General features: G+C 37.3%; 1 protein-coding gene across 1 annotated transcript in view; it reads left to right on the top strand.

Moving 5' to 3' along the window:
* TMTC2 (transmembrane O-mannosyltransferase targeting cadherins 2) overlaps positions 1-17024 on the top strand; it is a 257384-nt gene that overhangs the window by 198637 nt on the left and 41723 nt on the right. Inside the window, exon 9 of the mRNA XM_050904170.1 lies at positions 13858-13939. Coding sequence (XP_050760127.1) covers positions 13858-13939 — 82 coding nt within the window. The remainder of the gene's footprint in view (positions 1-13857; positions 13940-17024) is intronic.

Raw genomic sequence — 17024 nt, 5'->3', positions numbered from 1 at the left:
AGTTCCAGCCAAAGACAATTCTAGTATAAAACCCCCTAGTAAAGTTAAACCTGTAAAGTTCACAGATTCAGCTATGTTTTACTTCCGGACTTAAATTCCAGTGAAGTGGCTTAATTTTAAACCCAGCTTTTCTGCCTTCTTAAGTCTGTTGCCAGTATTAATGCTTACTAAAAGCAGCATGACATAGAATCATAGAATAATTTAGATTGGAAAAGACCTTTAAGATCATTGACTCCAACCATAAACCTAGCACTGCCAGGTCCACCACTAAGCCAAGTTCCTAGGAACCACATCTACACGTCTTTTAAATACCTCCAGGGATGGTGACTCAACCACTTCCCTGGGCAGCCTGTTCCAATGCTTGATAACCCTTTCAGTGAAGAAATTTTTCCTAATATCCAATCTAAACCTTCCCTGGCACAACTTGAGGCCATTTCCTCTTGTCCTATCGCTTGTTACTTGGGAAAAAAGACTGACACCCACCTCGCTGCAACCTCCTTTCAGGTAGTTGTAGAGAGCGATAAGGTCTCCCCTGGGCCTCCTTTTCTCCAGACTAAACAATCCCAGTTCCTTCAGCCCCTCCTCATAAGACTTGCTCTCTAGATCCTTCACCAGCTTCGTTGCCCTTCTTTGGACACGCTCCAGCACCTCAATGTCTTTCTTGTAGTGAGGGCCCCAAAACTAAACACAGTATTCAAGGTGCGGTGTCACCAGCGCTGAGTACAAAGGGGCAATCACTCCCCTAGCCCTGCTGGCCACACTGTTTCTGATACAAGCCAGGATGCTGTTGGCTTTCTTGGCCTCCTGGGCATACTGCGGGCTCATATTCAGCCGGCTGTCGACCACCACCCCCAGGTCCTTTTCTGCTGGGCAGCTTTCCAGCCACTCTTCCCCAAGCCTGTAGCATTGCATGGGGTTGTTATGACGCAAGTGCAGGACCCGGCACTTAGCCTTGTTGAATTTCATACAATTGGCCTCAGCCCATCTACCCAGCCTGTCCAGATCCCTCTGTAGAGCCTTCCTACCCTCAAGCAGATCAACACTCCCACCCAGCTTGGTGTCATCTGCAAACTTCCTGAGGGTGCACTCCATCCCCTCATCCAGATCGTTGATAAAGGTACTAAACAGAACTGGCCCCAGTACTGATCCTTGGGGAACACCAGCTGTGACCGGCCGCCAACTGGATTTAACTCCATTCACCACAAACTCCATTTAACTCCATTCACCACATGATTCCTTTAATCCTTTAGTGCCAATCTGGATACCTGGACTGCCTTCTTGTACGTTCTGTTTTCTTTGCCTTCCCACAAGGAACAGTGAGGGCGACCTGTGCCCAGTGTGTAGACTAGAGATTTGCAAAATTGCTTTCTTGTTACAGCAGGCTATCCTTTCCCGACTTTCAGCAAAAGCTTTTCAGAGTTTCATAAACAGGGACATAGAGACAAATGAGCGTTCTAGAGTGTAAACTGTTTATTTTGTTCATGTTGTCTGGCCTTGGTTCTGTCGAACACAAACTAGGAACGCTGCATGTTTTCTAAATCCACAATGACCTGTGCCTGTCTTTTCTTTTTCTTTTTTATATTAATACTGAGTTCTACAGCACACTTAAAATAACAGCACCATATACTAGATGAGTTTATTAGCTTAGCAATGAAAAATATGTTTGGGTTTTTTTATTATCTCCAACTTGAACAATAACCTGCATGAGCGATCTGATCTAAATAAAATGTTAACTCTACTTTGAGCAGGGAATTGGACAGGATGATATCTCAAGGTCTTTTCCAACATGAATCATTCTATGTTTCTATATACCTTTCTTTATTTTCATGCTGAAGCTAGTTCCAGTTTACTAAAATGCAGTGTTTTGAATCAAAGTCGAGGTACAGACATGTATTTAATATTAACACCTATTATCCTCTCTTACTGAAAAGAGATTTTAGAGGAGGATTAGCTTCTACCAGAATGGGTTACCTTTTGCAAGGTCATGAGTGGCATGTAAAACTGTAAAGAAGGTAAATCACAATTCATCTACTGTGATAAATTTAAAATTATTATAATCATGCTGTAAGTGACAGATACTAATTCATGTCATCATCTCAGGTTGATTTTACCAGTTTCCTGTTTGCACATACCTAACGTCACTACTGTTCTAAAGGGCAATTTAGATTTTAAACTTGCATTTTGCGAGAGATGAAATGAACAACAGTAAGCAAAAGCATAATCTATATTATTTAATTTTACTTGTGCTAATTCTTTTGATTTTGTATATAGAATAGAATATTTCAGTTCAAAGGGACCTACAATGATTATCTAGTCCAACTGCCTGTCCAATTCAGGGCTCACCGAAAGTTAAAGCATGTTATTAAGAGCATTGTCCAAATGCCTCTTAAACACTGGCAGGCTTGAGACATTGACCGCCTCTCTAGGAAGCCTTTTCCAGTGTTTGACCACTCCCTCAGTAAAGAAATGCTTCCTGATGTCCAGTCTAAACGTCCCCTGGCGCAGCTTTGAACCATTCCCATGAGTCCTATCACTGGATACCAGGGAGGAAGGGATCAGCACCTCCCTCTCCGCTTCCCCGCCTCAGGAAGCTGTAGAGAGCAATGAGGTCGCCCCTCAGCCTCCTTTTCTCCAAACTAGACAAGCCCAAAGTCCTTAGCTCCTCCTCATAGGACGTTCCTTCCAGCCCTTTCACCAGCTTTGTTGCCCTCCTCTGGATGCATTCGAGGACCTCAACATCCTTCTTAAATTGTGGGGCCCAGAACTGCACACAGTATTCAAGGGGAGACCGCACCAATGGTGAATAAAATATGCTCAATAAAATATGCTCAATAAAAGCACATACAATTTGTAAATTATTTCATTCATACGTTTCCATATATTCCAGAAAAAGTCTTCAAAACACAACACAATTTTTTGTTATTTCTGTGCAACATTCTCTTCCAAGATGAACATCACTGACAACCTTTGAGGGTGTTAATAAGTAGTTTGTTTGTTTACTTCTATAAATGTTTTAATGAACAGTTAAAATGTATTTATTCAAGAACAGGAGAATTCCTGAGAAAGGATTTTTTTTTTTCCTGAGTTTAGAAGTATGTGAAAATTGAGAATATAGAGTGTTACAACCCCAGTCTCTGACAGGTGATTAGACAAACCTGAAGAAATAATATTTTCTTCTCCAAAGCCTACACAAATTTTTGCATGTGTGTATCTGGGACTATGGAAAGATGCAAAACCAAAGTAACCCAATAAAGTAAAAAGTGAAATAAAAATCCAAATAAAACGATCTTCCCTTCCCTACCCCTGAAAACCTGCTGGTGACAAGCTCTTACCCATCAATAATGGATAAGAGCTAAACATGGCATTTCTGCACAAAATTATTCTCAGTAAAGTTTACTTCCTGAATAACTTTAAAGATACATTCGTAAAACTCAGAATATGCTGTTCAGCTTGTAATAACTGTAATTTACAATGACACAAAAAAACCCAACCAACCAAAAACCACACCAAAAATAGCTGTTAATTTGTCATTGATTCTTGAAATACATAAGTGGTATAGTTCTAATTCGCATGCAATAAAACCTTTGGAGTAAAAAATTACTTATTAGTACTATAACAATTCTGTCTGTTTTTATTTTAATGCAAATATTTGTCTCGAGGCTTGTTAGCTCTTTTGAGATACAGGAAATGCCAGGTGCATTTGGGCATGCTGTTGTATATGCAGAAAAAACTAGACCAACTTAGGAGCTCCAAAGGAATAACTAATGAGTTTACAGTCTTCTTACCTAATATCATAAGTCACAAGTATTTCACAACCCCTTTATTGGATAATGTTATATGTTCATATCTAAAAATTACAGCTCACTAAGCTACAATTTTCCTGAAAATATATTAGAACAGCATAATCTAGTGATTGAAAAGCATCGTTAGTAGCTCAGCTAGTAGAATAATTGGAAAATGGCCAGTTGTCTGGGGCTTAAGTTTGGGGTTTTTTTTTTATTATTATCTATTTTTCAGAAACAGAATGTAGCTATTTAGGACTGCAGTGCTTTAGCATTATGTGCTTTTCATATCTTTGACTTGTTAAGCTGCATAAATTACTTGAGAAATTTATTTGTCAATGTGACATGTTAGTTGACCTAGCCAATCTCCTGGTAGCACAGGAGTTTGGTATCACAGCATCTGAGCCTCATCCCTTGCTTAGGTAATTTATTTCTATATCACAAAGAAGAGCATAATTTTTGTAAAAGGCTTTAAAATTGCAAGGCTCCCAGTTTTAAGATAAAAATGAGTCTGTCAAAAATGACAGTGCCAGGTGAGGCCTTGAGCATGTGCTGTAATTCATTTTCCATTTTATGAGCAGACCTTCTAGAAGAGAAAGGCTTGGCTATCATGCTAACAAAAAATCATTTGTAAGTAAGGCTTTTAAATTTTTTTTCTCCTCTCACTTCGGTCTTCTTAAAGAGAAGACTGAGAAACCCTCCCTCCTAATTGCTGGCCTCTCTGCCATCAGGCAGTGGATGGTTGTTATAGTAGCATGCTAGTCTGAGAAGCTTTATTTCAATTATAAATAAATCTGTTTTGAAGTTTTGTTTTATCTGTTTTGAGTGAACTTGAGCCCACAAACCACCCCTCATAGCTTGCAGTAATGCCTATAATTGCTAAAGTACTTAGGGACAGCCCCATATTGTAACATTTAGCATGTTGCGTCGAGGAATTACAGGCTTTGCTATATTTCTTTGGAAAAAATTGCACAGTGTTTTCTTGCATTTTACACGGCACCACACAGTGCTGTTAATCTCCTATTTTTTACTGGCTTGGAAAATCACCCGAAGTGCTGTAAGAAAAATTTACTTTGCCTTGTAAAATTTCTGTGTTACAGCTCCAAACCATATTAAATTCAGTTATAATCACCCTAGAAGATTCACTAAAATCTAAAATATTTTATTTTTAAATGTTTTCTCCAAAGGGGGATAGGGAGAAAGCAGGCATAGACATGATAGAGACTAGCAGTGTTTTGGATTAAAATAAAAGAAACAGGATTGTGACATTCAAGTATCAACACTGAAGTTAAATACTTTTTTTAAGTTTCAAAATACTCCCTCCTCAGTGGGTGGCCATATTTCTTGCCTGCAGTTGTTTGTTGCTTATGTTCCTGACAAACAGAAGGCCAGAGAGGTATCTTGCCATTTTTGGTTAGCTGTGAAATTACTCAGAGTGCCACTATCAAATACCCTACTGTATTCAGTAATTGGTGTAGTCCTTGAAAGTCATCTCAAAATAAATATAAATAAATGAGAACATAGAAACAAATGGAAGGTAGGAAGAACAGAAAGAAATGGGACAGCAGGGGAAAAGGGGAACATAGTGCAATAATGAATAGACTAATTCAACATTTACTGTATCTGTAATTACTTGCTGCTGGTGTTCCAGCACAGAAAGGAAATTTGCATTTCTGTTGGACAACTCTGTCGTATTGTCATTTTTTATGTCACTGGTTAATTGCTACTCTTTTTCTGTCTCTGTAGATTTACACAAATTGGAAGAAAGCAGGGATGAGGTAGAACAGTCATGACGTCAAAAGAGTCGTGACTGTTTTTAAGACATAGGAATTGAAATGCTATATGTTAAAATTAGGTATGATTTTCTAGAACAGTTTATCTGTTCCTTTAGTAATCAATTCCTTTAAAACAAACAAAAAATATTTTTAGTAATACTTCTTTGGGGAGTGATAAATAAATGCCTACACATACAGAAATCTTTAATTTATGAAAAGACATTTTCTGAATGGGTCAATTTAATTAGATGAGCAAAGCTCTTAGATATTTCATTTTGGGAGGCTAAATCCCTTGGCTGTTAGTACTGCTTCTAGGAAGAATTTTTTAATGAAAATTGGATATTTCAGTTAAACTCCCATCATAACAATGTATAAATGATATTGAATCCTTGAGAAGGCCCTCCCTAAGAAATCAAGTTAAGCCAAGCAATAGCCACTGCTACTTTTCTGTTATGTGTTCAGTTTGTCTTTGGAGTCTGACACAGACACTACAATTTTTCTTGGCACTTGAAATCCCTTGAGGGTTAAAACTGATCCAAGCACAAAGTTTGGATTTAGTTCTGAAATTTGCAAAATGTCAGAAGTTGTTTTCATTTTTGTTTCCAGTTTACAAGCAATTCGCTTGTAGGGGATGGGAGGGCTGGGTTTCCCTCTTCAATGTAGAAAGTCATGTTTATTGACTTCAGAACCATAAGCCTTATTTTTTTAAGTTTTGGTTATCTGGTGTATCTGGAGCATTAACACCTCCAGGCTGAATGTCAGGATTTCCGAACTACAGAAATTTCAATAGCTGACATCTGTTGAGCTTGTATTTCTTCTGAGGTTGGCCGCATGCCGTAAGTATTGCATCCATAGATATACTTTTCAGTCCCCTTAGGACATACGTTTGGCTGCATGCCAAATGTAACAGAATTAATTGTAAAATGGAGTATTTTCATTTAAATATAACATATCCGTCTAACTAGTTGGTAGATTACTCTGGAACAGGTATTTAGGCACATAACCCCTCACTAACCTCCTTTAGGGATCTCATCTTCTGTATCTTGTTTCTAACTTCCTGTAGACAGGAAAAGGGGAGCCCTAAGCTTTTCGCTTTACTCAACATAAATTTAAAGCTTGTTATAGAAAACATCACTGACACAGGATGAACTGCTTTCATGAAAGAAAGAGATCTTTTTGTTTTGCTACATGGTTGAATATAGCCACCAGTCACCTGTAATTACTCTGTGTGTAGTAATTTTGTCAGTAATCATAGAAAAATGCATGATATAGGCCGAATTTAGCTTAGAAGACATTCATAGGACTCAGTGAAAACAGTATGTGGAGATAGTGAATTTATATTCTATTGACTGGCCAGTGAAATATAAGTAGATATTAATACACTACTTTATCAGAAAATATAAAATGTGGCTTAAGACTGAATGGAAAAGAAAGTGCCTAACATGGAAATTTACTTAACATTTCATTATGTATTCTTGATATAAAATAATCTAAAGCTTAATGACTGAGGTGAACATTTCAATATGGGTCTAGGCAGTAAATAAATCACAAGGAGTGGAATGAAATCTGTTCTTTAAAAGTTTACTTAAGACTGTACACAATCTTTCTTGATGTTAACAGTGACATAACATGAGGTAAATTCCTTTTAGACTTCAAGTTGCCCCAAAAGAAAGACTAAAAAATAGATATATCTTTTTAAAAAAAAAACAAAACAACCAAAAAAAACTTCAAGGGAAAAAAAAATCCTATGCCTATATTTCTTTCCTGTATCATTTTGAATGCTTTAATAAAACAAGAATGCTTTTTGTGATGAGACCCATAAAACAAGAAAATGGATGTCAAGTAGCTCTAATATATTATTGATTAATCAGATACATACTGCTTTACTTGAAGAAAATACCACATTAATAGGCTGTGAAACATGCCCTAAGCGAGTAAAGTTATGAGCTGTGCTTTAAATTCCTAAATCTATGTATAAGCAGTGGTGTCACATTCAAAATGCCTAAGCTCCAATGGATTCCCACCAAAGTCAATGGGCAGTGCTTAAATCTCAGCGCTCTGGTTATCATACCATTAATTATCCCCGTAGATGTAGACTCAAGAACCCAGTTTATGTTGTTACTCTCTAAAATACACTGACTTCAGTAGAATCTCAGTCAGGCTAGTAGATGGATTTTTAGTCAACAAAAATCCACCTGTGGTTGAAGGAGGACTAACGTGATATATTTAGATGGAAGCGAACCACTTAAGGTGCAAATAGAGGATTAAACTAAAACAAGATGTTGCATTTTATTGATCCTACCAAGGCTTATTTCTAAAAGTAATTTACTGGATTACACAAGCAGTATGCATAGACTCATGTGCATGTGAGGGCTCTGGTCCAGTGAAATGAGTGGGAAGGAGAGCATCAGTCATGACCTCAGGGCCAAGGGTATGTGAATGTGTCACACTGGACAATAATGAGAAAGGTGCCTCACACTTACTATAAGGTAAAGATTAGTATATGGTGAATTATCGTGGATTAGTAGATACAGATTTATACCCTAATTTCCTCCAGAGTAATCCAATTCTTGCTCCCATACGCTGAGATTAATAATTACACCAAAGAGAAATAATATTCTCATGTTCTTGAAGTTATTAGAGAGCCAAAGCTTGAGAGGATCAGTACTAGCAACAGTATGGTTTCTCACTGTGATCATCTAAGTATATGAGAGGAAAACTCTGAAAAGATCGCATCTTTTACAGGCCCACTGGCATTAGCTGGGCAAAGAAGGGCTTTGCAACTGTAAACTCCTTCGCCCACAACTATTTGTTTTTCTAATGAAATATATAACGCTTCTCATTACAAATCACTTCTTGATACAAATCTTGTGTTGTGTGTGTGTTTTTCTGGGCCAGATGTTAACCTTTAGAAGTCATTCCTTCTCTGCCGTGTTCATTTGTTTTTATTTTATTATAATAAAGAGGAGATGAAGAGGCAAGATTTATCTCTTTGCTGCACAGGAAGTATAGAGACTGAGATAAATTTTCGACCTTTGATGTGAATAATGCAAGTCCCATGTATTTCAGTGGGACTAGCGTTTCACGTACAAATTATGGTGCAAGATATTCACATTGTAATTCAGAGGGGAAAATGAGGGGAAAAGAAGAATCCATTTAGCTACTAAATACTAGATATTAAAGTGGTTTCTTAAGTATTAATATTTAGAGGAGAGATGGGGAGCTTGCATGTGTCAGTGACCTTATTGTAAGATGCAACTCTCTAGTTCCTGTTTCTGTAGTCCAGCTGAGTAAAAAAGTTTGAAGACTTTATCACTAATTTACTCAGTATCACACCATTTAAATTGTGTTTTTCCTGTCCTGTCACAACTTTTGTAAGGCAAAAGGAACTGGTTATGAAACAGATATGCAGGTCTGCAATAACTTAAAGAAACTTGAAATGAAGGCACAGGTTCAGTTCAGACCTTTTTACTATCCTTGTGTAGTCTCTTTGTGACTTTAAAATGTCCTAGAGAGGAAGAAAGAAATATGTAAAATAATCATTTTTTCTGTATTCAGTGTCCGCAGTTTAATCAATCTTCCATTAAGAAATCTTTTCATAATTCAATTCATTTTATTAAAAATGTGAATGCTTGCCAAAAAAAATTGTGCAGATGCGGGGAAAGACAGTCAACTGCATTTGTGACACAAATTGAGTTCCTTATGCATCACATTGTTACCAGTTAAAGCTGGTAAAACTATACTGAACAGTGAAGTCTCTGCTTTACTGGTTAAACCCTTGCACACTTTGAAGAATGATGAATATTTACAAAATATAAAGTTGGTTTAAATTGCAGAGACCACCTAATTTGTTGAACCACCTTACTGGTTGCCACTGTGTCATCATAGTTTCCACAAGAGGGTTATTCAGAGCTGCTCAGCTGTATTAATCTTTTCCAATTTTACTAGCATCTCAGGGTCCTTGGGCCTCCAGCAGCCTGAAGTACAACAGCTGCCTCAACATGAATTTGGCACAGTTTGCCAGCAGAGTGAGGAAAAAAATTAAAGTGGATATAAAAATGGTAGTTTTGTCCTCAGTTTTTTAATATTTTAAGGGTAAATACAAGGTCTTCTACGGATGTATCAACTGCCCTTAGCTAGCTCTCTTCTGTTTGTCGTGGTGATCATAACAGTCTTTTGTAGGCAAGCCCAGTTAAGCAATATGTCTGACCATATTAGCAAGGTTGGATCCATTGTCCTGGTCTCTAGGGAAGAAGCAACGAACTAAACAAAAAACCCCTTGCAGTCAACTTCTACAAAGAACTGGTCTTAAAAATCTAGCTCCTGAATTCGTATTTAAACAATTAACTGTTTGGCTTCCAAAACTGCAAGCAACCAGCCATTCTGATTTGAAGTCTGCATGATTTGTGGAGAGTGGGGTATTTCTGACAGCCAGGACAACTGGTGTGCTAGGTTATAAGAGCCATGAGTCAGTTACCTTCACTTTTTTCCTTTTAAATTTGCTAGTGTTGCTGGAAGGTGGTAATAATGGGCAATTAATCTTTATTTAGGCACGGGGAAAGGGGGAAATGAAATTTTCTTTATTAATGGAAAACTGCTGAAAGTTTGTCCTTGTTATAGGCTTTAGAGTAAGGTCCAGGTCCAGTCAGGTGAATATCAGCACAGTCTTCCAAATCAATTATTAAAGTGTCTTCATTATGTTTTTTTTTTTCCCCAGCAAAGAGATTGCCATTCATTGTTTTATTATTCTGTCTCATTGGTCTCTGCACTGAAAAGCCATAAATATGCCAGTGTGTCTGTGCAGAGGATCTCTGTTAAGGCTTGGGCTAGGACCACCCACTCATTTCTCCTGGGCAAACCAGTAGCTGTCAGATAGCACCTTTTCATTAGCTACTGACCTGGACTGGATGTGAACTGGTGACCAACAGGTGAAAGGTATTTTGTATCCCATTATTAATCCTCAGAGCCGTCAAGTCCTTCCATTAAAATCTTATGAATAACTTTTTTATCCTTCAAGTAAGTCTGCTGTCATGCAGTTGTGAACTTATATTTTTTGCTTTGTAAAATTGCCAAAGCATGTGGTTGTGCATATACAACTACACACCCTGCTGCTAGAAATCGGGAGGTTTCCAGTGGCTTTCAATGCCTGCATTTGTGTGGGTCAATACACCTAACAGTGAACGTGCACACAAAATGCCTTCCTGCCCCAAATCGGTATTTTTCAGCTGTTTAAACAATTATTTGGATTTTCTTTAAAAGTTCGAATTTTACTCCCTTATGCCATGTCTTTTATTTAACACTGAAAACATAGAGTGGGAAGGGACAATGACAGGGATTGCCGTCTTTAACTACATGGTGTGTACGTTCTGTTATAGTAGTTAAGGTGTACATTGGATAGTTGAAAAAGTTGTTAAATGCTAAATTTTAATTGTGAAGTAGCCTGATTCTGTCAAGTGATTGGATTTTATATCATTTGACGCAAAAATAATGTGTATTAAATCTATGCTGAGGTATTGACATTTTAGCAGCAGACAGTTGGCACCGAAGAGGACATTTTAGATGGTGTGATGCAAGGTTCCTCAGAATGCCATTCTGCAAGAAAATGCTTTTATTCTTTTTTCTTAATTTTTGACAAATGTAGATATATGAAAATGATGGCCAACGTGAACAAATGGAACTGTGCTGATCTTCTGTAGTCAGATCATTTTATGTCTTGGGTGATATAAAGTAAGATTTTTCTCCCCTTTATCTGTTAATGAGTATTTGAGCCTGTTAATAGCACAGTTGTTCCTTTGATGCTATGTATGCTGGCACCTGTCATCATTATGTACTCCAGGTCTCCTGACTGGCCTGAACTTGAGTGCAATATGCCATTTGGAAAGTGCCAAAAAGAGTACAGCAGTCATGTATTTTTGGTGATTCCAGTAAATGAAAATTAATCATGTTTGACAAATGTTCATGGCTTTCTAGTTCTATAGGCAGAAACTACGTATTTTGTGACTGTATTCAATGAACTGTCCTTTTATGTCTAGAAATAGACACAGAGTGCAACCAGCTAAAACTAATGATGTTAGTCTGTTAAAAAAAGCAATGATGCAAAATCTGTAGATGTTAATTCTGTCAGTATTAGTGATACATATGCTTGGTGCCTGTCATTTTGAAGCCTCAAGGCTGGACTTACATATGTCATGGTAACTTTTGCCAGACTAAGAATGCCAACCTTGGAGTTAAATGTGCAAAATTTAGTGTCTAATTATCAACCTCCCTCCCCCCCTCAATTATTTCAATTTGAATAATTATTTTATACTGACCCAAATTTACGTTGTGTTTTCAATTGGAGATTATTTTCTTCTTCACTTTTTGTTCTCAACTATGGTTGTGTGCTATTAAAAAAAAAAATTGCATTTAATCTATAGATGTCTTTTTACTGCACTAGTAGATGAGGAAAAATCAGTGTGGGCTACATGTCATATGTTTTTTTGTTTGGGGGTTTTTGTTTGGTTTTTTTTTAAAAAAAAAAACAGGGATGAGAGGCACTGCAGTATAAGGTAGTGTACTCCATCATGTAGTTGCACCATTTGGTTGACAGGAGCCTTGTGCCATGTAGATATGGTTTGAAGGTATATGGGTTTACCAAAGAAAGTTTACTAAATAATAAGGCTAAACTCTTACCTCCAATGAACATTCATTTTGTGAAACTGGAATATTGTAAATTATGAGCCTGCTTGTATCTCTGCCAGGATGATCTTTTGGAAATATGGCCTCCATGTTGGTTTTGATAGAACGTGGTCTTGATATAGTTCTTGGTGTGCTGCTCAACCTCTTTCTCTCTCTTTATTTTATTGTCTCTAAGGCCCTTGAGGGAAATACTGAGAATCTGGAGCAGCTGTAATCGTGAACAGACCTCGTTATTATTCCTATGTTAACTTGTGGGATAGTGCAGGATGTATGCAATGCCTGTTTCCAGACCACAAAACCTGAGAAAGCCTATGCTTATATCTGTGAAATAACACTCAAGGCAACCTTGAGAGGTGCAGACCACAATGCCTTTCTTCCACAGTGGTTAAGCTTAACTGTTCTTTATTCTGGAGGCCTTCTATTTTATTACACAAACCACAGCAACTAATTTCATGGGGATAGGGATAAACAGGTCACAGGTATCTTACTGAATAGCTGGTGGTGATTTGTGTTTGAGTATCAGACTAGACTAATCCAATATTGCTATTTTCTTCATGAAAAGAGTAATGACCACTAATGTATCTGCTCTGGTACTTGTATACCATAATGCAATTTTAGCGGCTTGATGATTTCAGTGATAAGAAAATCTGTGCTTTAGAACATGTCTGTACTTTTTACCATAATTTCTGTTGGGTTTTTTGTCTGACCATTTTGTCATGCCATTGACCATTGTCTTTAAAAATTACCTTTTATATTTCAGTTGTGTTTTATGGTTGACAGAATTGATTTCTGATGAAATCTTACTCCACACATTAAAATCAGAAATATTTTCTGTTTATATACCTTTGTTTGTAGTGACTTTACTGTTGGCTGTGTATATAGTGTTATTTAGGACACAAGGAAATGGAATGAAGCAGCGTTAGAAGTTCAGATCGGACATTAGGAAAAGATTCTTCACTGAGAGGGTGGTCAGTTGCTGGAACAGGCTCCCCAGGGAAGTGGTCACGGCACCAAGCCTGTTGGAGTTCAAGGAACGTCTGGACGACGCTCTTAGTCATATGGTTTAGATTTAGGTAGTCCTGCGAGGAGCAGGGAGTTGGACTCGATGATCCTTATGGGTCCCTTCCAACTTGAGATATTCTATGATTCTATGATTCTATGATTTCATAGAACCGAAACATGTTTTTCCCTTTCCCTTCTCCCCCTCTTTTTTTTTTTTTAAGAGCATGACTAAAGCTCCCTCCTACCTTCTTTTCTGATTTTAGCTTGAGTCTGTGTAATGCTTATCCTGATGCCTGTCCAGAAAAGTAGCGTGGAGCTTGATGTTCACCCAAAGCCCTTTACAATATTTTTTGTAATACATTTCTACCACTTCCTTACTTCTTGGACATTGACAATGTTGGACACATTTCTTCCTCAGTCTGGAAATCTGCAGCATAAAGTAGCTGACCACAAAACTTACTGTAACACTTAAACATTCATATTTACTTAGGTTAAGTCTAGTGATAATAGTAGTTGTTTTTCTCTAGTGCCTGGAATTTGGAAATTGTAACTGTACATGATGGCTCCATGGTGACACACTGTTAAAATAATTCCCCCCCCCCCCTTTTTTTTTTTTTAAGGGACGCAAGAGCGAGGCAGAAAAATACTTCGTGAAGGCTATTCAGCTGGATCCTACCAAAGGAAACTGCTACATGCATTATGGTACGTTTCAGATAGATAGGGTTTCCACACGTATTCCAGGCTTGCTGTTAATCTCTCTGAGTGATTAAGAATTTGAAAAGTGCTACTGGCTAAATATCTTCTTTAAAGGGAAAGAAACTAATCTACCATGTATAATTTCATCTCCATTTCAATTTGTTAATCACTGCAGAAGGAGAGGTGAAGATTTTCATATTTTGCATAGCTTTCCTCCTGTGAGAGGAATTTCAGTAGTGCTGCCTCTCTGGGAAAGAAAAAAGGTGACTATTGCCATATGTCAAAGTTTCATGGCCTGGAATATTATTATTAACAGTTTTGGCCTAACTTCGCTGGCTGCCGGTGGGTGGGCAACTAGAAGTTATAGTTTAGTGTGAGTGAGTTTTATTTATCGAAGTGTCTGCTTTTTGTTGAAGACTTATGGGCCTTACATCTACCTCCTTCCCAGCATCTTCATGACTTGAAATGGATAAGTATTACAAAAGGTTTTGACAAGTTGGCTATATCTTTGTCATACTAAGCCATGCATGTGCATAAAGCACACAGTTAATTTGAAGGTATCTTTATAACTTTGGATTGTTTTTGCTAGATGTGCAAAAAATATTTCCAGATGTGATTAGTCCCAGGGAACCAAAAATATTTAACTTTATGGACTAATTCTTACTGTATTTTAAAGCTGATAATAGACAAATCTAAAAATGCAAGCTATGTAGTCCCAATTGGAAAATATAGAAAGAAATAATAAATTTCATCTTAGTTAAGGAAGAAGGTGGGGAACCACAAGCATGCTATATATATGTCTTTGTATATTGTTTTAAGTTCCTCTTCTGATTCTAACTGGTAAATGTAAAATAAATAAAAATGAGTGGCCAAAAGGGAAAATTAATCTCACATAATAACCATGTTTTTACTTTGTGTGATATCTTTGTCTGAATTGCTCACACATTGTATTTCTGTTTGGTCCTATGCAGTGTAAAATTCTGTATGTTAGATTCCCAGAATCAATGAATACATTGTTACGTAGAACATGTCATGGTATTTAAATGGATGTAGCCCAATGTTGCATTATTTGCGTTATGGATCATTGCAGCTAGTGACCTTGTCTTCTATTTATGCCTGTACAGGTAAATCTGATAGGGGTACTTGTGCACATAAGCTCCATTATTTCAATTGGATATAAGTATAGTTGATATCTCAAGATAATGAGGAGAAGTTGCAGCAGATTGTTTCTTGAAATCCTACTCAAACCCCTTCCAGCCTTTGTTATTAAGAAATCTATCCTTAGTTATTAGGAAATCTTCTTTGCATACAAATTCAAAGGTAGGTCTCAACAATCCGTCCCAGCAATAGAAGTTATGATTGTGTATATTTTATTACAGGTCTAGACTTTTTTCTTTTTCTCTCTCATTACTTCATCAACTTGCCTGTCTTTTCCTGCAATATTCCTTCCGTGTCATTTTCAAGTGCCCTATAAACTAAAAGCAAGGTTATTCAAATCATGATTCATCTCTGATGTATTGACTTCTTCAATACCAGACTACAATATTAAAATGGTATGTTGTTTCCTAATTAAGATTATTCCCTAAAAACTTCAGCAAATTTTTCCTTTATTGTGCCACAGGTTCAAAAAGTGGTTTCTGTGTCCTTGTGCAGAGGTTGTTATTGCAACATAAGTGAGATTGTGCTCAGCAGATTAGGAGAGAAGGGCAAAATTTAGTCAGTGTTCGGAATACCAGCGTAGTAAAATGTGAAGCTGAACGACTGTAGACACAAGAAGGTTCTCTATACCAGTCACTAGGTCTCTGTCACAGAGTATTATACACAGAGAGCTCTACTGAATGCAGGTGAAACCTTTTCTTTTGATTGTATAACTTCTGATCACCTCACCAAATTCAGTGATGTTACTCCATGTTTATATCAAAGTAGCTATGAGAAAGATATGATTTACTTCTGCTTGGCTTATGTGTCTATGTAGTACAGGTGATCTCAAAACCTTGTCACTTCGGGCACAGGACTTTGTAAAATTGGAAATCAATTATCCTTGCTTTTCTTTCTTTCCCTTTTCCCTTTCTTTTCTTTTTCACTTTCTTTCCCTTTTCCATTCCACCTATTTCTTGTATTGATCAGGATTCTGTAGTGTATGTTACCAGGGACATTCCAAATATTACACAGGAATCCCTAGTGAACACTTCAAGCTTTATCTCTACATCTCATTAATTTGTTTTAGCACCTTGTCACAGGTACAGTCTATATCCTATATGCCAAGTGTTAAACTATGGGGAAATATATCCATATTTTGCATATAAATCTTAGAGATTACTTTTTTCCTCAGCATGAAGACGTTGGAACAGAGAATAAAATAGTTGGCATCAGCCCTAAAAAAACACATACCTCATGGAACAGCCAAATGAAAAGAGTGGTCAGTTGGGACACAACAGTGTGTTGATGGAGTAGCAGGAATAAATGGACTGAAGATTTTCTTCCAAGTGCACATGGATGCACACACTTATAATTTGTGCTTCCAGGATGTGCAGATGTTCTTCTTGACTTCTAACCTTTTGGACATTTTTGGAGCTATCAGGAAAAACTGTCAATATACTGTATCTTTTAAGAGGCTTACATTTGTATTATAATGTGCTTTAATTCAAGCCTTAAACCAAAGCTTATTCTTAGATATGATTTGGTGCAGGAGTCAGCTTATTTGATCACATGAAAATTTGGAGAGAGGTGAACAGTTTCATGGTTGCTTCTTGGATAATACCACCACAGCACTTTTCTCTGATCAAGCTAGTGTTATAATTAGTTTTGTATAGGTAATTTACTGGATTTCAGTGGATTTAGGTTTAAAGCAGTGTTTCTCAAACTCCTGTCCTGGTTTCGGCTGGGACAGAGTTAACTTTCTTTTTAGTAGCTGGTACAGTGCTGTGTTTTGGATTTGGTGTGAGAATGATGTTGATAACACTCTGATGTTTTAGTTGTTGCTAAGTAGTGCTTACCCTAAGTTAAGGATTTTTCAGTTTCCCATGCTCTGCCAGCAAGCAGGTGTGCAAGGAGCTGGGAGGGAGCAGAGCCGGGGCAGCTGACCTGAACT

Source organism: Gymnogyps californianus, chromosome 1 (genome assembly GCF_018139145.2).
Source record: "Gymnogyps californianus isolate 813 chromosome 1, ASM1813914v2, whole genome shotgun sequence".
NCBI classification, from domain to species: domain Eukaryota; kingdom Metazoa; phylum Chordata; class Aves; order Accipitriformes; family Cathartidae; genus Gymnogyps; species Gymnogyps californianus.
Note: the sequence above shows the minus strand (reverse complement) of the source record. Positions and strands in the feature narration are given on the sequence as shown.